The sequence below is a fragment of the Dendrobates tinctorius genome, unplaced genomic scaffold, assembly GCF_039654945.1.
Source record: "Dendrobates tinctorius isolate UK_male_01 unplaced genomic scaffold, ASM3965494v1 ptg000021l, whole genome shotgun sequence".
NCBI classification, from domain to species: domain Eukaryota; kingdom Metazoa; phylum Chordata; class Amphibia; order Anura; family Dendrobatidae; genus Dendrobates; species Dendrobates tinctorius.
This window is the reverse complement of record NW_027361689.1, coordinates 17189845-17213878: the sequence shown is the minus strand read 5'-3', so window position 1 is coordinate 17213878 and position 24034 is coordinate 17189845. Positions and strand designations below refer to the sequence as shown.

The window sequence follows — 24034 nt, the reverse complement described above, 5'->3', positions numbered from 1 at the left end:
GCAGTAGGTGATATAACCGCTGCTAAGTGGAGGCAGAAGCAATATGGCGGTATTGTGCACAGGGTTAACCGTCACCCAAGAGCACAGAGCAATCTCTGTTAAATCACAGAGATGCCTATGAACATATACAAAAGAGCTGAGCCTGTTAAGGTCACAAGTACTCAGAGTAGTTACACACACGGTATAGGGTCACAGGAATAGTCAAAGATGGCGGTACTAAGTCCTTCTAGACCTACCGTGTGTGTAGCGTCACAGCCGCGAATGCTTAAGTGGGCTGCTACTGCAGCGTGGCGTAGGACACTGCCGCTAAACGACAATGCTAGACGCAAGCGCAATGTCGGACGCTAGCAGCTGTGGACTATGAAGCAGAGGCGCGCTGGTACTGAACTCAATCCCTCACACAAGCGTAATATCAAAGGGTAGGGGTTTCAAATGAGTCATTCACCAGAATCATGCATTCATCGTCATTCACACAGCAGCAAGTATGGTCTATACTAGCGCATGGTGGAACAGCCATGCGCGCCTTTTATAGCAGCCGGGACCTTCCGCACGCCTCGAGATCTCTGAGATGGACAAATGAGATTTGGAGCAGGACCTGAGCACATGACTCCCGATCTCCAATGGGAGTTCGTCCTATGAGCATGCTCAGTAAGAGGACAGAAGGACTTAGCCTCAGGAGAGATTTGCTGCAAGGCAATCTCCTCTGCAATCTCTTCTGCAGTGGATAAAGAGCAGGAGACTGCAGAATGTGAGGGTCTGGATTCCTGCATAGCGACCGCAGAAACCTGACTCCTAACATATATAATATATGAATTTCACTTTTTGTATTGGTCATAAAGTTGTATTCTGCCCAGCAGTAGGGAGTTAATAGGGACAGTTATGGTTAATGGTTGGGACTAGCCCAGAGTGAGAGTGGCTAAGGTGAAATGGAAAAGGACAAGGAACTGCAGGCTGAAGTACAGAACTCGCTGACTGGACTGTAGTGCCATTACTGGGGGCAGGGGAAACTCCCAGATCACTGTGTTGGGTGGTGAAGAAGGTAGAGGAAATATATGAAACAGATTCGAGTGAGTTTAGGAAAGAAAGAATGTGTATAAAGATATTCTGCATGTTAAGAGAAACGTCCATGACATTTTGTACCCACTATTCCCTGTACATACATCTCTCTATGTTGATATTCAGTAAAATATACAGTAGTTTATTTTTGAGTAGTGGTCTCCTTCATTGAACTCTACAACATATGGGTCTGGCCAGCCAATGTCACCAGCATCATGCAGCCTGCACAGCGCCCCTGTAGATAAAGCCCACACACTCAGCAAGGACCCCCACTTTCACATAACGTGTCGGGGTGTGGAAAACCTGTACCTGACACCCACGGCATGTTACAGTTGAAGTGTGAAAAATGCATGACTTTGCACCTAGTCTACTAATTAGAAGAGTCGGTGGCGGAGGCTCGCAAGGCTCTGGTTTGGCTACTATGGCCTACCGGTGTGGTCGCTGGAGAAGGGTCCTGTAAATCTTTTTGCTCAGCTGTAATTTATGCTGCTTTTGAGTTCATTGTGAGCTGTTTAATGAGAACTATAGTGTCTAACGTAAACCCTGAGACCTGCAATGATATATCCGGTTATAGGGTCTGAACAAACTTAGGGGTCTGATTAATTGCAGGGATATGGTCCAAGGAACTGAATTTATTAAAGGGTCTGAATTAATTTTAGTGGTCTGATCAGGGATCTAAAATATTTTAGGGGTCTGGTGTTGGGATTGAATTTATTTTAGGGGTCTGGTCTTGGGTCTGTATTTATTTTAGGCATGTGATATGAGGTATAAATTAACTTTTGGGTTATGGTCTGAACTCATTTTAGTTTAGAAGATTGATCTAAGGTTTGAATAGGTTTAAGGTCTGATTTTGGGATTGGAATGAGATTAAGGGTCTGTTTTGAGGTCATACTAAATTTAGGGTTTCTGAGCTGTTTTTTCTCTTTAACAAATATTAAAACATTTCTTAATATAAATAATTCTAAAAACTTTACAAAATAATAACCACTTGAAACCTTTTAGGCTATGTTCCCACAATGAGTTTTTGGTGCGTAAACTGACCTCCGGTGCTTCAAACCCCCAACTTGTCAATTTCTCTTGCAGGTACGCTGCGATTTACGTGCTGATTTCCCCCATAGATTTGCACTAGATGCGGAAAATCAGCTGGTAAAAAAACACATTTATTCTGCACCTAAGTACGGTATATTGGTAAAGTTTTGTCATTGTCAAATATCAGGAAGCATCAAAAACAAAGCAGATTTATTTAAAGCAAGACACACCCAAAAGAGGCAAAAAAACGGCAGTGTCAAAAACTCGATCAAAAAGCAATGAAAAAATGTAAGTAGCCTAATTTAAATACTGGGTGCAGAAAGGGTGCAGGAATTCTGCAACTTCACAAACTCACCAAATATTCATCGTGGGAACTTAGCCTTAGGCTAAGATCACACGATGAGATTTTGGTGAGTTCTTTACGCAACGTATTTTTTTAAAAAAAATATGAGTAACCTATTTTACTTAATGGGTGCAAAATGGTATAGAAAATCTGCAACACCAAAAACTCATCGTTGAAACATAGCCTTACCGTTGATATTTAGCTGGGACCTTCTCCTAACCACAACTCCAGGAAAATGAATTGAGAGTGGACTAAGAGCAGTGTGTGTAATCACTCCTCGGCACTGACTGACAGCCGGTTCTTTAGTGCATCAGTACACAGCCGGCTGTCAGTCAGTGGCGCGGTGTGGTTACAGCTGCTGCTCTCAGTATTGTGAGCGGTGACTGTAGTTCCTCTGGGTACGCTTGAATGACTGAAAGCCGACAGCTTTAGAGATAAATAAAATCCATTTTCTCTTGGGTTCCGCACTTTCAGTACTCTGACCGGGCACCGTTATAATGCTATTAACCCTTTATCTGCAGGTTAATAACATTTTCGTACCCGACAGGTTCCATTTAACCGCTTATGGCTTTGAAAACCTACCTGGTTATAAGAAGCGTGTTTTTTTTAAGCAGAATCGGATCAAAAAAACACATCATGTGCACATATCTTAACTAAAATCAGCTGAGTGTCCTTAACCTAGGATGTCACCATGCTGGACACTAGCATACAGCATTCATGTGCACAGTGAGATAGCGTGAGTCCACCATAGACAGTAGGCCCCATGCGTTTCTCAATGGGCAAGAGTCGACCCTGCAATCCATTAATGCTAAATCACTGAGGATAATGTGGCACTAAGCAAAGCAGAAATGGCATCCATGAAGAATTTCTACATGTTTTCAAGGGTTTTATGCAAATTTAACTAATTCAGTTTCTTGAAAAAAGAAGGCCTACTTTGTGCTGATGCACAACCAGTGAAGCTGGTGGATATGGAGACATCACTGTTTGTTCAATAAAGTTAGGGCTTGTTCACATGCTGCATTTTTGTTTTTGTTTTTTCCTTGTGCAATTTTCCTTCAAAAATAAAAAATTGCTGCAGAAACGCACCGTGTGAACATATCCTTATGGTATATAGAATGAAAGCCGAGACTCTTCCAGATGCCATTTCTATATCCATAATTGGATTGGACTCAACTAGTGGAGTCAGAATAACCAGGGGAACCTGGAGAACAGAGATGAACAGTAAGTTTTTGCATAGCTGTAACAGAAGAATGGAAAGAACCCATAACTCGGTAAGGAGGTTATCTGAGTCATACGGATATGGTGACCAGGCTGCGAGGCCATTATGTGACACATCCATCGTAACCTGATCACTGTACCCCTACAACTAGAGTCATTATCTCTGGAGCATCAGGACCTGGACAATCCATGCTGAAATAAAACCCACGGTACATGGGCAGTTTACATACTGTGTATGTGTTTCATTTTCTTCTTCTTCCCTGAAAAAAATCAACTGTGAGTAGAGTTGGTGCGAATCGATTTGCAGGATCCTGTTCAGCAGCCATATAATTACAGTAATCTGTGGCCATTGCATGGGAACCCTGAGAACCGCCTCCTATTTCCCGACATCCCCGGCTCTTCTTTTGAAAAGACAATTATGTTATGCCAGGCCAGCTTATCAAAAGAAGAGCCGCAGACGCAGATTAGCAGGAGGTGATTCTTGCATCTACCGGTGGTCATTATTCAATGATATACCGTAATTACTTCACCTCAATGCTTATATCTCACAATATATCATTCCTTCTCTGACCCACTGTCTTCCTTTTCCATATAACCTATTCACATTCACGATTATACAGGGTGGGCCATTTATATGGATACACCTAAATAAAATGGGAATGGTTGGTGATATCAACTTCCTGTTTGTGGCACATTAGTATATGGGAGGGGGGGAACTTTTCAAGACGGGTGGTGACCATGGGGGCCAATTTGAAGTCGGCCATTTTGGATCCAACTATATAAATGGCCCACCCTGTAGAACTTCTATTGAGCTGCCCCTGTCTCCTAGAGAACTCTTCCATGTTCTACTAAACTATCCATCAAAATGAATATGTTTGGCTTTTCTCTGAAGTGCTGATATCTTTTTGTCATCTATCCTTTCCCATGCATTATTTTAGGACTTCTCAAGAGTTACCTCTGTCCCACGGATCATTCTTCCCTTTCCTACTAGGCTATCCCTCAAAACCTAATCCTCATCTCATTTCCAATGCCTTTTACTTACCTAAGGCTGGGATCACACTACCGTGTGTGATGCGAGAAACTTGCACAAGTCTCTCGCATCAACACCCGGCGCTGCCGCCGGCACTCAGGACCGGAGCTGCGGCTGCAGTCCTGAGTGCCAGTGGCAGTGCCGGGTGTTGATGCGAGAGACTCGTGCGAGTTTCTGGCATCACACACGGTATTGTGATCCCGGCCTAAGTCTTATAATGTCTTCCCTAAATTTGGAATCCAGAATACTCCCGCACTGCTCTCCAGGAAATAAGGCAGCTTTCTCATAGAGGACACAGGAGCACTCGGCTGAATAAGCGTTTTTGTGTATGGGGGTGTTGGCTGAGATGGTTGTCCACCGAACGATCGGTCGAACCATCATTCAGCTATCTATTGTGTATGGTTGGCTTTAGTCTTTATTACAGACCCATAGCCGGTCTCACATTGCCAATAGAGGAAAATATCTGCATAGCATGGTATAAACTGGAAAATGCTATACATTTTTATTCTTATTTAAATCTGTTCTAATTATTTTTTCTTACAGAATTACGGTACACCAAATCCATAATAAAAAGCTTCCATTTAGGCAGATGGAATAAATAAATTTTAAGTCAGAAACAGAAATGTCGCTGTAGTCAAAGGGAGAATAGACAAAAGCATTAGGCACGGACATACCAAGGGGTAAATTTGGCAATGGCATTTGTGGGCAGATGACCTAGGACCTGCCATGATGGTAGGTTGCACATATGAAGTACATACCATAGTCGTCCTTTCTGAAGCTACAATGTGAATATACAAGGTCTTACCTCCATTTGCCAGTAGGTTTTCTTGAGCTTTCTCTGCCGAGTCAACCATGATTTCTCCAATGTATTGAGCAATTTTCTTAATTACACTAAGGGAAAGAAAAGACAGCAGGATTACCAAGAGAAGAGGTTTATGTATCATATTATAACCTGCACATGACCAAGGCAGCGCCTGTCTATCTGCGTCATTCACGTATTATATCAGTGGTGACATACACTAATGACGATTACTGTGCCCAAAGGGATTTTCCGATTTCTGCTTCAGAATCCATCTCCATCAAGAGGTGCAAAATCTTAGGCCGGAGTCACACTAGCGAATAAATCGGACGAATGCAATGCGATAAAAAATCGCATTGCATTCATCCCAATGTTATTCTATGGGGCAGCTCCCATCATGCGATTTTTTTTCGGAAGGTTTCCTCGGACCGAGACAATCACAGCATGCTGCGATTGTCACCGATTTTCGGATCGGACTCGCCAATGCAAGTCTATGAGTGCGAGAAAAAAATCAGATTACAAACGGACCAGATGTGTGACTTGCGAAAAATCGCACCCGGTTTCCTTTACAAAAAGCCGGCAATTCATTTAGCAATACAGTAAAATCACACTGACAGGTTAAATAAAGAAATGAAAGAATAGATATAGACACATATATATATATATATATATATATATATATATTTATAGTTCATACAGTTCTTTATTGCTGAATAGCCGCTGAAACATTTGCCGGCTTTTGTAAAATTATTCCCCAACCCGACATGAAATGACACATGGTTTACATACAGTTAACCATTTCATTTCATGTTTTTTTTATATGTCTATCACTAGTAATTAGATGAGGGTTTGTGTGGAAAATTTTGGAGTTGTAGGTGTTAATTTAAGGGGTTAATTCGTTGTAAAAAATTGCGGGGACTCCCGCTGACGTCACTGAGGCTGCAGGGAGTCCCCGCAATTTTTTACAATGATTTAACCCCTTAAATTAACACCTACAACTCCAAAATTTTCCACACAAACCCTCATCTAATTACTAGTGATAGACATTTAAAAAAAAAACATGAAATGAAATGGTTAACTGAATGTAAACCATGTGTCATTTCATGTCGGGTAGGGGAATGATTTTACAAAAGCCGTCAAATGTTTCAGCGGCTATTCAGCTATGAAGAACTGTATGAATTTTAAATATATATATATATATGTGTGTGTCTCTATGACATGTATATATATATATATATATACACTCACTGGCCACTTTATTAGGTACACCTGTCCAACTCATAGAATCATAGAATCATAGAATCGTCGAGTTGGAAGGGACCTCCTGGGCCATCTGGTCCAACCCCCTGCTCAAAGCAGGATTCGCTAAATCATCCCAGTCAGATGTCTGTCCAGCCTCTGTTTGAAGACTTCCATTGAAGGAGAACTCACCACTTCTCGTGGCAGCCTGTTCCACTCATTGATCACTCTAACTGTCAAAAAGTTTTTTCTAATATCTAATCTGTGTCTCTTCCCATTCAGTTTCATCCCATTGCTTCTAGTCTTTCCTTGTGCAAATGAGAATAAAGTTGATCCTTCTACAATGTGACAGCCCTTTAGATATTTGTAGACAGCTATTAAGTCTCCTCTCAGTCTTCTCTTTTGCAAACTAAACATTCCCAAATCCTGCAACCTTTCCTCATAAGACAGGGTTTGCAGACCGGTCACCATTCTGGTCGCTCTTTTCTGAACTTGCTCCAGTTTGTTGATGTCTTTTTTAAAATGTGGTGCCCAAAACTGGACACAATATTCCAGATGAGGTCTGACCAAAGAGGAGTAGCGGGAAATAATGACTTCACGTGATCTAGACTGTATGCTTCTGTTAATACATCCTAGAATTGCATTTGCCTTTTTTGCTGCTGCATCACACTGTTGACTCATATTCAGTCTGTGATCTATTAGTATACCCAAGTCTTTTTCACATGTGCTGTCACTTAGCCCTATTCCTCCCATTCTATATATGCTTTTTTCATTTTTATTGCCCAGATGTAGTACTTTGCATTTCTCCCTGTTAAAAACCATTCTGTTAGTTGCTGCCCACTTCTCCAGTTTATTTAAATCTTTTTGAATCCTCTCTCTCTCTTCTCTAGTATTAGCTATCCCTCCTAGCTTTGTGTCATCAGCAAATTTAATCAGTTTACCCTCAATTCCTTCATCTAAATCGTTGATAAAGATGTTGAACAATACAGGGCCCAGGACAGAGCCCTGTGGTACCCCACTTGAGACATTCTTCCAACTGGATGTGCAGCCATTTACGACCACTCTTTGGGTCCGATCACTAAGCCAGTTATGAATCCACCTAACAGTTGCCTTGTCCATTCCATATTTAGTCATTATTTCAATAAGGATTGTATGAGAGACTTTGTCAAATGCTTTGCTGAAGTCAAGATATACTATATCTACAGCATTTCCTTGATCCACCCAATCAGTGATACCGTCATAGAAGGAAATTAAGTTAGTCTGACATGACTTATTAGTTAGAAACCCATGCTGACTCTGTTTAATCACTTCATTCTTATCCAGGTATTGACATACATGTTGTTTAATAATTTGTTCAAAGATCTTTCCTGGTATAGAAGTCAGACTCACCGGCCTATAGTTGCCTGGGTCCACCTTCTTCCCCTTTTTGAAGATAGGAACAACATTTGCTCTTCTCCAGTCTTCTGGCACTTCTCCTGTTCTCCAAGAATTTTCAAAGATTATGGAGAGGGGTTCAAAAATTTCTTCTGCTATCTCCTTCAGTACTCTGGGGTGTAATTCATCTGGACCTGGAGACTTGAATTCATTTAGGTTAGCTAAGTGTTTCCTCACTATCTTTCTGTTTATAGATATCCTGGATTCTTCTATTCCCTTAATAGGACAGTGAATAACAGTTGATGTTGCATTTCCTTTCTGAGAGAAAACAGATGCAAAATAGGAATTTAAAAGTTCAGCCTTCTCAACATCCTGTCTTACCATTTCATCATTTTCATCCTGTAAAAATCCTATAGCATCTTTGACTTTTCTTTTACTTTTGACATATCCCCAAAATCCTTTATTATTGCTTTTGACATCTCTTGCAAGCCTCAGTTCATTTTCAGCTTTAGCTAATCTGATTTGTGCCCTGCAGGTTCTGCAGACAGCATTATATTCTTCTTTAGACATGCCTCCCTCTTTCCATTTTATAAACATTTTTTTCTTCCTTTTTAGCATGTGCTTAAGTTCTGTGTTCATCCATCCTGGTTTCCTTAAATGCTTCCTATTCTTCCCTCTTTTCGGAATTGTTAACAACTGTGCTTTGAGAATTTCATTTTTCAAGATTTCCCATCCTTCCTGGACATTTTTGTCTTTAAGGATATCCAGCCATTGGATCCCTCCAATTCTCTTTCTGAATCCCTTAAAATCTGCCTTTCTGAAATCTAACCTTGACGTCTGAGTCTTCACAGGTCTTCCACCTCTAGTAATCCAAAATTCTAAAATAGCATGGTCGCTACCTCCTAGGGTCCCAGCCACTTTTACCTCCTCAACCATTTCCTCCCTGTTTATAAGGATTAGATCCAAGGTAGCAGTTCCCCTTGTTTTCTCCCTTACCTTTTGGAAGATAAAGTTGTCAGCAAGAGAGGATAAGAATTTCCTTGACCTGTTAGTTTTGCCTGAGAGAGATTCCCAACAAATGTCTGGATAGTTGAAATCTCCCATGACAACTATGTCATATTTTTTGGAGAACTTGGCCATCTGATGCATAAAGAGTTCATCTATATCTTCGGCTTGCACAGGCGGCCTGTAGTAAATGCCTACAATGGTGTCCTTTCCATTGTTCTGTCCTTGTATTCTTACCCAAACAGTTTCCACAGAACTCCCAGTCTCTGAAGCTTCAATCTCTGTGCAGATATACGCGTTTCGAACATACAATGCGACACCCCCTCCTCGTTTATCAAGTCTGTTTCTTGCAAATAAGTTGTATCCTTCTAGTCTTGTATTCCAATCATGTGTATTGTCCCACCAAGTTTCAGTGATTCCAATTACATCATATTTCTGTTCCTGTGTTAGTAGTTCCAATTCTCCTTGTTTGTTGCCCATGCTTTGTGCATTAGTATAGAAACATTTTAGTTTGTGATTGGTTTCTCTTTCTCCAATATTTTTATTAATTAGATTCTTTCGTCTTTGTTCTTCCTTTCCACTTCTAATAGCAGAGTTCTCAATAGCATTTGTCAGGTGTATGGCTTTTTCTGGTCTTTTGCTTCCCTTCCCATGTTGTTCTAGTTTAAAGCTCTCCTTACAAGTGTAGCAAGGCGACTTCCAAATACATGCTTTCCAGTCTTCGTAAGGTGCACCCCATCTCTAGCAAGTAGTCCATCGTATAAGTAGTTCACTCCGTGATCCAGAAATCCAAATCGTTTCTGACGGCACCATCGACGTAGCCAGTTGTTCACCTGCAGAATCTTATTCCACCTCCTTGTTCCATGGCCATCCACTGGGAGGATGGAAGAGAAGACCACCTGCGCTCCCAGTTCTTTCACTTTCTTGCCTAAGTCTTCAAAGTCTCTGCAGATGATTTCCAGGTCGTTTCTTGCGGTGTCATTTGTCCCCACATGTAGTAGCAGGAATGGGTAGTCATCTGTAGGTCTGAAGAGTCCTGATATCCTGTCAGACACATCTTTAATTTTTGCACCTGGAAGACAGCACATTTCTCTTGTAGTTATATCCGGTCTGCAGATAGCGGCCTCTGTTCCTCTCAGCAGGGAATCCCCCATGACCACCACTCTCCGTTTCTTCTTCACAACATTTTTCTTTCTCCATCCAGGAGGACTCTGAGGGCGTACAAGGTTGCTGTTTGTTGGCAAAGTCTTATCCTGATGTATTTCTTCATCGTTTTCCTGCGTGAGAGCCTGGTACTGGTTTCTGAGCAGTATGGGTGCTGACTGCCTCCTGATCCTCCTGCTTCTCTGGGTCACATGTCTCCATTCCTCTGTTTCTTCAGGTGCACTTCGAATTTCTTCTCTTTCTGTAACATGAAGAGATAATTCTGCTCTGTCCAAGAACTCTTCACCTTCCTTAATGATCTTCAACGTAGCTAACCTCTCTTCGAGATTTTGCAACTTTTCCTCCAACAGGGACACAAGCTTGCATTTGTGGCATGTGAAGTTTGGCTTTTCCACTGGTAAATCTGTGAACATGTAGCAAGAAATGCAGCTCACCAAATGGCTCCTGGCCTCTTCCATCTTGAGATTTCTTAAAAACGATGAAAGATGAGCCAAATTTCACGCGCCGACAGGAGACTCTTCACTTATCCCAGAAGGCACTGGGAATATGCAAATGATCTCCTCAAGACTCTTCCCCTGGTTTTCCGATTTCCTCTTTTCAGCTGCAACTGCCAAAACCCAGTGATCGTTGAGCTCGCGGAGACTCTTCACTTATCCCAGAAGGCACTGGGAATATGCAAATGATCTCCTCAAGACTCTTCCCCTGGTTTTCCGATTTCCTCTTTTCAGCTGCAACTGCCAAAACCCAGTGATCGTTGAGCTCGCGGAGACTCTTCACTTATCCCAGAAGGCACTGGGAATATGCAAATGATCTCCTCAAGACTCTTCCCCTGGTTTTCCGATTTCCTCTTTTCAGCTGCAACTGCCAAAACCCAGTGATCGTTGAGCTCGCGGAGACTCTTCACTTATCCCAGAAGGCACTGGGAATATGCAAATGATCTCCTCAAGACTCTTCCCCTGGTTTTCCGATTTCCTCTTTTCAGCTGCAACTGCCAAAACCCAGTGATCGTTGAGCTCGCGGAGACTTCCCCTGGTCTTAACTGTGTGTTAAGACTTAATTTCTAATCAGCCAATCACATGACGGCAACTCAGTGCATTTAGGCATGTAGACATGGTCAAGACAATCTCCTGCAGTTCAAACCGAGCATCAGTATGAGGAAGAAAGGTGATTTGAGTGCCTTTGAACGTGGCATGATTGTTGGTGCCAGAAGGGCTGGTCTGAGTATTTCAGAAACTGCTGATCTACTGGGATTTTCACGCACAACCATCTCTAGGGTTTACAGAGAATGGTCCGAAAAAGAAAAAAAATCCAGTGAGCGGCAGTTCTGTGGCCGGAAATGCCTTGTTGATGCCAGAGGTCAGAGGAGAATGGGCATACTGGTTCGAGCTGATAGAAAGGCAACAGTGACTCAAATTGCCACCCGTTACAACCAAGGTAGGCAGAAGAGCATCTCTGAACGCACAGTGCGTCGAACTTTGAGGCAGATGGGCTACAGCAGCAGAAGACCACACTGGGTACCACTCCTCTCAGCTAAGAACAGGCATCTGATGGCTACTTTCAGCAGGATAATGCGCCATGTCATAAAGCTCGATTCATCTCAGATTGGTTTCTTGAACATGACAATGAGTTCACTGTACTCAAATGGCCTCCTCAGTCACCAGATCTCAATCCAATAGAGCATCTTTGGGATGTGGTGGAACGGGAGATTCGCATCAGGGATGTGCAGCCGACAAATCTGCGCCAACTGTGTGATGCCATCATGTCAATATGGTCCAAAATCTCTGAGGAATGCTTCCAGCACCTTGTTGAATCTCTGCCACGAAGAATTGAGGCAGTTCTGAAGGCAAAAGGGGGTCCAACCCCTTACTAGCATGGTGTACCTAATAAAGTGGCCAGTGAGTGTATATATATATATGTATTCTATGTGTCTATATCTATTCTTTCCTTTGTGTTTGAAAACCTGTCATTGGGCTCCATTATATGTCCATTTTGCAAGCCTGCGAGGAAATCGGCAGACGGATATTAAACGGATGCTTAGATGCGATTAAAATCGCATCATCACAGGAAATTCGGATGACAGATGGATCCTTGGTCAAGAAACCTTTGTTCGATTTCGGTCCGTCAAAATCGGACCGATTTTTTTATCGTTGTGTGTGACTCCAGCCTTAAGACCATTTTCCAATGTAGTGAAAAAGCAACACATTTTTAGCTGTGTGAGGTTTTGCTTTTTTTCTTTGTGCAAAAATCTGCTGCAAAAAAAGTTGTGCGCACTGTTCAGTAAAAGAAACTGCATAACCCATTGTTTGTTTTTTTTTTGGGTTGTGTACTTACAGGGGTTGGACAAAATAATGGAAACACCTAACGTTTTGGCATCATAATCTTCGAACATGTTATAAACATGCCAACCGTGACATATGGTAATGTTTTGTAGTTGATTATTTGTGTTATGTGATATGTGTATGTAAATTAACTGTTTGTTTTGCACAATTGCAAGAACATTGATGAGAACCTGATACCAATGGCAGACCTCTCGGATTTTCAAAGAGGCCAAATTGTTGGTGCTCGTATGGCAGGCGCTAGTCTAACAGAAAGTGCCCGAATGCTTGGCGTGTCAAGAGCTACTGTCTCCAAAGTAATGACTGTATTTGAAAGAGAAGGAAAAACGACCGCAGCAAAGCACAGGTCCAGCCGAAAGTCGAAGTTGACTGAGAGAGACCGTCAGACTCTAAAGTGAATTGTGAGAGAGGATCGCAAGACCACGGCTCCGAAAATCACTGCTGAGCTCAATGAACACCTACAGAACCCAGTTTCCACGAAAAATGTTTGTCGGGAGCTGCACAAATCTGGATTCCATGGAAGAGCTGCAATTGGAAAACCACTGCTCTCAATGACAAATGTTTCCAAGCATTTAGAGTGGTGTAGAAACCTCCAGAATTGGTCCCTCGAGCAGTGGAAACGTGATATTCTCAGACGAATCATCGTTTACCCTATTTCCGACCTCCGGCCGAGAGTACGTTTGGAGACAGCCGAAAGAAGCATTCCATCCAGACTGCCTTCTCCCAACCGTAAAACATGGCGGAGGTTCTGTGATGATCTGGGGTGCTATTTCGTGGAGATCTGCCGGGCCAATGATATCCCTTCATGGAAGAATTAACAACCGAGATTATTTAGGCATTTTGGGCGACCAAGTGCATCCTATGGTTCAAGCACTGTTCCCGGAGGGGAACGCCATCTTTCAGGATGATAATGCACCAATTCATACAGCTAGAATCGTTCAAGCATGGCACGAGGAACATTGTAATGAAGTTGAGCATCTCATCTAGCCCCACAATCACCAGACCTCAACATTATTGAGCATTTATGGCCGATTTTAGAGATTCAAGTTAGATGTCGATTTCCACCGCCATCATCGCTCAAAGAACTGGAGGGTGTTTTAACTGTAGAATGGGCTACAATTCCTTTGGAAACAATTCACACCTTGTATGAGTCCATACCTCGGAGAATTGAGGCTGTAATCGCCGCAAAAGGTGGACCTACACCATATTAACCTAACTTTTGTTGATGTTTCCAGGTGTTTCCATTATTTTGTCCAACCCCTGTATTTTCCCATTTGTTGCAAAAATTTATTTGGCTGAAAATCGGTTCCAGTTGTTTTAATGAGGTTGTTTGAGCCATTTGCAGAACTTTCCGCAACTAAATCTGCAACACATACACAGCATGTGAACAGACCTTTATGTGGAGCCTGAAAATGACATATAAAGTCACAATTGTGGGTGGTTTTTAAGAAAAGGAACCTGACATGTGAAAAAACGATATTAGCATGCAGATAAGGGGTTAAATTTTCTGACACTGTGCAGCCACCACCCTGAAAACCCCTCTGCTGGGAGGAAGTTAAATTTGATCCTCCAGGTAGCCTCGGGCTTTCAGTCATAGAAGCATGGATTCAGTCACTGCTCGGTACAGAGTGAATGGCAGCTCAAACCACGCCTCAGCGCTAACTGACAGCCAGTTCGGCAATGATGAACTACTGACCTGGCTGTCAGTAAGTGCCAGGGAATGGTTACTGAGCGGTGACTGAAGCCACGCCACCCACCCCCCATGACTGAAAGCCAGAAGCTTCCGGAAGCAAAAAGTTCACTTCCTACCGGCAGCCGGGCTTTTAGTGCAGTGGCCGTCGCCACACGGCTTCAGAACACTATTAACGTGCAGATTAATCCCATTATCAAAAATAAGATTGACCAAACAAGACAAGATTTTACTAAACAACCACCTCAACCCCCAGTTATAACAGACCACTTCCCCTCACCCATAATCTTCTTCACCACCATTGCTAAAAGAGTTCTGATTAGAGATGAGCGAATTTGTTCGGATTTTGGCCTCAAATCCGATTTTGCCATATTCAGACCATATTCAAACACTATTCGTGATGAATGTTTGTTTTATGATTGTTTCTGAACATATTCAGTAATTTCTACTCCCATTGACTTGAATGACGCTCCGCTATGTTTGACGAATATTGCAAAAACAATATTCGATTCCGGTTGTATTAGGAACCAAATCCGAACAAATTCGCTCTCCTCTCCAAATTCCAATTCACCATTTTTGCACTTGACCCCATGCCTTCCCACCTCCTCTCCAACCCTACCATCACGCTTATCCCAGCTCTAATCCATTTCTTCAATCATTAACTTCTGGTACCTTCCCTTCTGCTTTCAAACATGCTACAATCACACCTATGCAGAAGAAACCATCCCTCAATCAGACCTCTATGTCCAGCTATCGTCCCATACCGCTGCTCCCGTCCGCCAGCAAACTCCTCGAACAGCATGTCCATTCTGAACTTTTCTCCCACCTCTCATCTAACTCACTCTTTGACAACCTACATTCCGACTTCTGTCCACCCCACTCCATCAAAACTGCCCTGACCAGAATTACTAATGACTTACTTACTCTCTCCTCCATACTCGTACATTTCTCACCCAATTGCCTCCAAGAATTCTCCTGAGTATCCCCAACCTCTGGATTTCTGCAACACGTCGTATTATTCGCCACATTCTGAACTTTCTGATGGTACTTGAAAACCCATCTCTTCGAAAACGCTTACCGCCACCAACGACCCCCTGCCAACCTCACCGCCACCAGACCTACCGCAACCCCCTAACCTACTGTCTCCTACCCTATTATCAGGTAGATTGTAATCCCACAAGGGCAGGGACAGCTCCTCTCTGTACCAGTCTGTCATTGTTAGTTTGTTAGAAAATATAGGCTGAATATGAATAGCTAAATTCTTCAACCGGGAGTGCAGTTTCAAAGAATTTGGAGTGGAAAATGTCAACGAATACCACAAGACAAAAAAAAACAACCCACAATTAAAAAAAATTAAATATCATGATACGGCTCCTTTAAATATGGATGTAGGGTATAGAATTTACTTACAGGTTTAAAGTGACAGTACACTACAAAAGCTCCTTCACTGTTCAAAAGTGACATGGAAAAACACTCAGATCCAGAGACTGGCCACAGTAAATAAATAATGGCAGGAGATGAGACGGCACACTGAAAATATCTCCTTCTCTCTTGTACCGGCAGAGTCAGCGCTGACAGGTTCAGACTGCTTGGTTACACTGGAGCTGTATATCCCATAACACTACAGGGGCGCAGACAGCAGGAGTAGCTGCAGTCCTAATACAGAAATCCAACTCATATACTGTATACCTGGATGTGATGTGTCCATCTACAAATGTATACTGATCATGGCCATGCCTTCTGCTAAGAATAATCCCTAAGGAGTATGATCACATAAAGGTTTTGTATTTTACGTCAATTTCATGACAGTTTTTGCTCCAAACTCCACCTCACAAAATTCTACTTCTTCAAAACTGTATCAATAAGGTTCGTATAGATTTAATCGGGAAAACGCGACTCTGGTGCACATTGTGCTGGGTTTCGGTTTGGAAAAAAGTTACACACGGCTTTTACACACACAGAGTTTTCTGACTAGTTTTTTGAGCAGAAACCAAGCGGAAATTGAGTGGCAACTCTCCAAATCTTCTTCCGAATTTGAAAATTTCTCAAAAACTTGTAGGTTCTGCCCAGTTTGGCTATGTTCACATGCAGCGTTTTTGCAGCATTTTTTTAATGCAAACTAAAAGCTGCTATTTACAGTACCCGCAATAGCAATGAGATCTAAAGAAGCACTCCCATCAAAGTTTGTATCCTCTTAATATAATGAAATCATCATATTCTATAGCACTGTGTATCTTCAATTATTCATTTTGCGTTTCTACTCAGCTAATCTCTTTTCCACTCGGGCTATAACATCATAGGATTAATAACTGACTAGCTGAATGCTTCTAAGCTCTGTAGAAACAAGAAGTCTCTTTTCCCTACATGAGTCATCATTAGAACTACAATTCTACATTCCTCCAAAGTACCTGGCATGGGGAAGGAGTGGAGCAGCTGTGTCAGGAGTTCAAGAGGGAGTGGAACTATGCTGCCAGAGGCTTTGTAGTGAGGTAGAATTTTAATTTTTTATAAATACGTCAATGCCAAAAAGAAAAAAACAGATGGTATATGTCCCTTTAAAGATGATAATAAGATAATTATAGAGGACAAAGATAAGGCTGAGATATTAAACAGGCACTTTTCATCCATATTCAGCAATGAAGTGACTGTTTCAGGGATAATTCACCACCTGATATAACTAGTTTAACACAAGAAGAAGTGCGCCTGCATCTGAGCAAACTAAACATGGACAAGATGGCATTCATCCACGGATACTGAGGGAATTGAGCTTAGTAATTGACATCTCATCTTCTTAGACTCTTTTGTAACAGTGGTGGTGACACAGGATTGAAGGATGGCTGATATGGTACTGTTATTAAATAGAAGTAAGAAGGTGGATCCAGGTAACTACTGTCCGGTAAGTCTGACATCAGCAGTCTGCAAAGTCTTGAGGGCATTATAAGAGTTGACCTGCAGAAATATATTGTAGATAATATTATAATAACTGACAACCAGCATGGATTCATGAAGAATAAGTCGTGTAACAACATGTTGGGTTTCTATGAGGAAGTAAGTGCAAATTTGGATGTTGGTAATGCGCTGATGTGATTTATCTGGACTTTGCAAAGGCGTTTGATACTGTTCCACATAACAGCCTTATATTGAAGCTAAGGAAGCAAGGACTGGGGGAAACTATATGTAGATGGGTAAATTGGCGAAATGACAGGAAACAAAGAGTTTTTATAAATGGCACATTCTCTAAATGGGATATAGTCAGCAGTTGGGACCGCAGGGATCTGTGCTAGGACCGATTCTTTTTTAACCTCTTTATTATTGACCAAGTGGATGAGATTGAGAGTAAAGTGTCAGTCTTTGCTGACTTCACCAAACTATGTAGGAAACTAAAACCTTACCTTGACATTACAATATTGCAAAATGATCTGGATAAGATTTCTGAATGGACAAACACTTGACAAATGAGATTTAATATTAGAGTTGAGCGCTTTTGGTTTTTTAGGGTCGAGTTTCGTTTCGTGAAACCCGACTTTTCCAAAAGTCGGGTCGAGCAAGATCGTCCGATTATAGAGAAAAGTCGGGGTCGTCCCGAAACACGAAACCCAATGTAAGTCAATGGGGAATAAAAGTCGGCAGTGAGAGGAGGACAGGAAACACACCTACAGTGCCCATTTGAATGCCAAAAGCATCAATTCTTCTTACTTAAGCTTGTCAACCTTAATTAACTTCATAATACAAGTTACGCACTGAAAAATGGGGGTTATTTGGCTAAAGTTGTGGGGGGGGAGGGCTGGCTCCAGGTTTTCATGTGCCCTGGGCGAAAGAGTGCCCCTTTAACACATACCACAACTCATCATGCTCCGATACGGCAGAGAAATAGCGGTATAGTACAATGAAAAATACTTCACTTTTTACATCTCATGACGAGGCCCATCTATTTCTCCATACAGAATCATTGGTCCCATATAATGTTTGAAACAGTATATGATGAGCTCCACATAATGCTACAGTATATGTTGGTCCCCATGGATGAAGCTCCACTGTCTTATGGGCCCAAATAATGCTCCAAACATAATGGGCCCCATTTCTAATGCTCTAGTGTATAATGGGCCCTGTAAATGCTGCTCCAGTGTCTGATGTCCACCTTTGGAATGTTCCAGTGTATGGTGGGCCCCATCTATCATTCTCCAGAGTATAGTGCTCCCCAAAAATTGCTGTCCCAACATTGAAAACAATCAAAGAAGTCTCCTCGCTAGGGAATCCCTGTACTAGTCTGGACTCCTCGTCGTCCCCATCTTCCATCTCACTGCACAGTATTTCAACCTTGCAAGTGCTGTGATCCTGAGCAAGCAGGGGGGGCCCACTCGTTGGCGACGGCACTGGCACAGGGCCCCTGATAGTACGGTGGTGTGTCTGATGGCGGGTGTGCCGAACCTGCACTTTCATCTGCAGCTTCCTCTTTGTCACCGTGTAAGATGGAACTGTATATGGGAAGGGTAACCTGAGTTTCATCAGGGTCAGATTCAGGCCGTGTAGCGTGCGAGGGGAATGTAGTGGTCTGGGTCAATGTACCAGCAGATTCATCGAGCAGTGGCTGGGCATCAGTGCACTTGTGTCGCCCCCAGGAGTACGGTCGCCACAGTGGCATTACCTTCCTCCTAGGGAGTGTGATGTCATGCTTGGGAGCAACGAAGGATCTCTCTAGCAGGTTAACTGATTGGGCGGCGTTATTCCCACGAGTCATGACCCTCCAAACAGCGTTCATGAAGGCAAAGTGTTTGTTTTACGTGGGCAGTATGGTTGCAAAGCTGAACCTTAAAGGAATGTCCAGAAGGGCACCACCAGGAGTGGAGCCTACGGTTAAATTTGACTCCACCTGGGAAACCTCAACCATGCCAGCTACAGAACAGATGCACACATTGCAAGCTTAATTCCGTTAACGAACGAGACTCCGTCATGCCCCGCGGTCCGAGTCCGGCTTACTAGAGGGACACGTGAGGCTCTGGCACATGAGATTGGCCAATAACTGGTGTGTCATGCCCTTACATGTCCGTGGCTGCATGTGCGCTACACTGAAAAGGCCAGCGTTTGTCGCTTACAGGTGCAGATAACCCGCTGAACAACGTTAGTGATGGGGATCACTGATTACAATTATTACCCGCGAACGATGATTTCCCAGTAAGTGCAGGTCAACCGCAGTTCCGGAATTAGGCCTAACCGTCATTCCTGAAAAAATTAAAAACTTACGTGTGCAAACCACAGGTGCTGTAGCTTGCTTAACAGCTCACCAGCCGTTCTCACGCCCAGTATGGATTACACGTGATTGCACAAAGGTGAGAAAGGGTACCGTATCCCCAGATAACATGTATGGATAGCGTACACATTCAAAATATATGTCTATACATCAGGAGGCAGGCTCAGACGGTGTTAGGCCCAGTATGGATTGCACGTGATTGCACAAAGGTTAGAAAGGGTACCGTATCCCCAGATAACATGTATGGATAGCGTACACATTCAAAATATATGTCTATACATCAGGAGGCAGGCTCAGACGGTGTTAGGCCCAGTATGGATTGCACGTGATTGCACAAAGGTTAGAAAGGGTACCGTATCCCCGGATAACATGTATGGATAGCGTACACATTCAAAATATATGTCTATACATCAGGAGGCAGGCACAGACGGTGTTAGGCCCAGTATGGATTGCACGTGATTGCACAAAGGTTAGAAAGGGTACCGTATCCCCAGATAACATGTATGGATAGCGTACACATTCAAAATATATGTCTATACATCAGGAGGCAGGCTCAGACGGTGTTAGGCCCAGTATGGATTGCACGTGATTGCACAAAGGTTAGAAAGGGTACCGTATCCCCAGATAACATGTATGGATAGCGTACACATTCAAAATATATGTCTATACATCAGGAGGCAGGCTCAGATGGTGTTAGGCCCAGTATGGATTGCACGTGATTGCACAAAGGTTAGAAAGGGTACCGTATCCCCGGATAACATGTATGGATAGCGTACACATTCAAAATATATGTCTATACATCAGGAGGCAGGCTCAGACGGTGTTAGGCCCAGTATGGATTGCACGTGATTGCACAAAGGTTAGAAAGGGTACCGTATCCCCAGATAACATGTATGGATAGCGTACACATTTAAAATATATGTCTATACATCAGGAGGCAGGCTCAGACGGTGTCAGGCACAGTATGGATTTGACGGCCCAGATTACACAGCGGAGGAGCAGGGAGAGGTAAAGATTGCAAATGCTGGGGCCCTGCCCAAGCAAGGGGGGCCCACTCGTGGGCGTCGGTACTGGCACTGGGCCCCTCATAGTACAGCGGTGTGTCTGACGGCGGGTGTGCACCACCACCGTCAGAGACACTTGATTGCACTATGAGGGACCCTGTGCCAGTGCCCGCGCCCAAGAGTCGGCCTACCCACCTGTCCAGGGCAACGGCACTCGCACGGTGTCGTGCGCTAGGTGGTGACCCCGGCCATGGGGGGGGAGGCAGCACAGTTAGGGAGTTTTAGAAAGTGGCATATGTTGATGTTGGACATTCAGCTGATGCAAAAGGCGAAATAGGTGAAGTCCCAGGAAGAGGTGGACCAAAGCAAGCCATTTTTCTGTCACCCTATGTGTCATCAGGGGAAGGTGGGACAAAATCCTTGGAAACCCATGCATGGTTCATTTTAATGAAGGTTAGATCATCCACATTTTGGGTTGACAGACGGGTCCTTTTTTCTGTTAGGATTGATCCAGCTGCACTGAAGACTCTTTCCGATAGCACACTTGCAGCTGGGCAAGCGAGCTCCTGTAAGGCATATTGGGCCAATTCAGGCCAGGTGTCCAGTTTAGCGGCCCAATAGTCAAAGGGGAATGACCTGTGTGGGAGAACATCGATATGGGAGGAAAAGTAGTTTGTAACCATAGTTGACAACTGCTGTCTTCTGTCACTTTCCATCGATGCAGTATTACCAGTTGTGTGAGCGGTATTTGAAAAATCAGTCCACAACATTGTCATGAAACCCCTGTCTCCAACGCCACTTCTGCTGTGTGCACCACGAACACCTCTGCCAAGCTGACCCCGGCCCGTACGGCTCGTGTGAGAACCATCACCGCTGCTGTGTGCTGGGAATGCCTCAAGCAACCGATTTACCAGAGTTGCTTGTTTATTAGCCAATATTAGGTCAAGGTTCTCCTGTGGCATGATGTTTTGTAATTTGCCTTTATAGCGTGGATCCAGGATGCTGGCCAACCAGTAGTCGTCATCGTTCATCATTTTGGCAATGCGGGGGTCCCTTTTTAGGATCCGCAAGGCATAATCTGACATGTGGGCCAATGTTCCCGGTGTCAATGATGCACTGCGAGTGCTGGTTGGAGGAGCACTTTCTGGCAAATCCACATCCCTCCAGTCACGCACAAACCCTGTACCAGACCTTGCCACGCCAACATTTTCACTTGCCCCACGAGATGCATCCTCCTCCCCTAAGTAATCATCCCCATCATCATCCTCCTCCTCTTCTTCCTCCACCTCGTCCAGGAGAGGTCCCTGAGCAGACAATGGCTGAATGTCATCAAGGATTCCCTCCTCCTCTTCCTCCTCATCAACATTGGCTGCAGACGCCTGCTCCTTAAGGTGCGTCAAAGTTTGCATGAGCAGACGCATAAGTGGGATGCTCATGCTTAGGATGGCGTCGTCTGCGCTTACCAGCCGTGTGCATTCCTCAAAACACTGAAGGACTTTACAGAGGTCTTTCAGCTTCGACCACTGCACACCTGTCAACTCCATGTCTGCTCTCAAAGTGCCTGGCCGTGTATCCTAAATGCATTATGGCCTGCCTCTGCTCGCACAGCCGCTCCACCATGTGCAGGGTGGAGTTCCACCTTGTTGCAATGTCGATAATGAGGCGGTGGTTGGGAAGGTGGAGCAATCGCTGCAGCTTCTGCATACGAACGGAGTGTACAGGCGACCGGCGGATGTGCGCGCACAGTCTTCGCACCTTCTGGAGCAGGGCTGTTAACTCCGGATAATTTTTGAGGAAGCACTGCACCACCAGGTTCAAGGTGTGAGCCAAGCAAGGTATGTAGCTGAGTTTTGAAAGGGCTATGGCTGCCACAAAATTACGGCCGTTATCACTAACTACCTTGCCTGCCTCAAGATGTACACTGCCCAGCCATGACTCAGTTTGTCGCTTCAAGTACTCGGCCAGTACCTCGGCGGTGTGTCTGTCGCCCAAACACATCATCTGCAACACAGCCTGCTGACGCTTTCCACTAGCTGCTCGATAGGGGGACACATCGTGTGCAACAGTGGCAGCTGCAGATGGAGTGCTCGTACGACTGCGCTCTGTGGACGAGCTTTCGCTTCTGGAGGAGGAGGAGGAGGAGGGTCGAACGCCTACAGCCAACTGTTTCCTATACCGTGGGCTAGGCAGCACTGTCCCACCACCGCTGTCCCCTGTGGACCCTGCATCCACCACATTAACCCAGTGCGCAGTGATGGACACGTAACGGCCCTGGCCATGCCGACTGGACCATGCCGACTGGACCATGCATCAGTTGTGAGGTGCACCTTTCCGCTCACTGACTGCTTGAGTGCATGGACAATGCGGTCTTTCACATGATGGTGGAGGGCTGGGATGGCTTTGCGAGAGAAGAAGTGGCGACTGGGTAGGTCATAGCGTGGTACTGCATAGGCCATGAGTTCGCGGAAAGCTGTGCTTTCGACCAACCGAAAGGGCATCATCTCAAACGAGATTAGTTTGGCAATGTGGGCGTTCAAACCCAGTGTACGCGGATGAGAGACTGAGTACTTTCTTGACCAACTCATAGTGTCTGGGAGGGTGAACTGGACTTGAGAGCTGCATATGGTGGAAGTAGCAGTGGACAGGGCGGACTGAGAGAGGGTTGATGATGGTGATGGAGTTGTTGTTCTTTCTGATGGCCTAGAATCAGTCTTTCGTTGATATAACAGTGGGATTCCCTGACTGCTGTGGCATTGCACCGACACCTCAACATTTGCTGCTGTGCTAACCGGTGGGCTTACAGTGGGGGAAACAATGTAGCGTTGCTGACTACCTTCGTTGTGATCAGTTGCACATGTGGCACTTGAGGTTTGGTGTTGTGTCCACGCTTGCAAGTGCATGCTGGTTAAATGTCTAAGCATGCAACTGGTATTCAAATTTTTCAGATTTTTCCCTCGGCTAAAGGTCTTTGCGCACTTCTTACAGATAACCTTGGCCTGATCATGAGGATTTTGTTCAAAAAAGTGCCACACTGCACTCTTCCTACTTTGGCAGACATTTTGCGGCCTAGCATGCTGTGATCTTTTGATCCTCTGGACAAGCTGTCCAGCAACTCTTTTGATGTTTGGAACCTGTCTTTGGAGTGCTCCGGGCCTGCCAGATAACAGCTGTTGCGATGTCGATGTCTGCTGTGGATGCTCCTCATCTGAGCTATTGGAAGCAGCACCCTCTTCCCCCAATGGATGCCAATCTGGGTCAACGACTGGGTCATCCATCACCTCCTCTTCTATGTCATGTGCACCTTCCTCTGTGTCACCGTGTATGGTGGTATAGTGTGCGGGAAGGGGCACCTGAGTCTCATCAGGGTCAGAATCTGGCTCTGTACACTGCGAGGACAAAGTAGTGCTCTGAGTGAATGTACCAGCAGAATCATCCATCAGCGGCTGTGCATCAGTGCACTCCATGTCAGATTCATCTTAGCCTGGGTAATTCACCATTT

General features: G+C 44.2%; 1 protein-coding gene across 2 annotated transcripts in view; it reads right to left on the bottom strand.

The window, feature by feature from the left end:
* Window positions 1–24034, bottom strand: part of ATP6V1C2 (ATPase H+ transporting V1 subunit C2) — a 102340-nt gene that overhangs the window by 38236 nt on the left and 40070 nt on the right. For both annotated transcript variants that reach the window (XM_073568227.1, XM_073568228.1), the window contains exon 4: window positions 5482–5567. In XM_073568227.1, the coding sequence (XP_073424328.1) occupies window positions 5482–5567 (86 nt within the window). The remainder of the gene's footprint in view (window positions 1–5481; window positions 5568–24034) is intronic.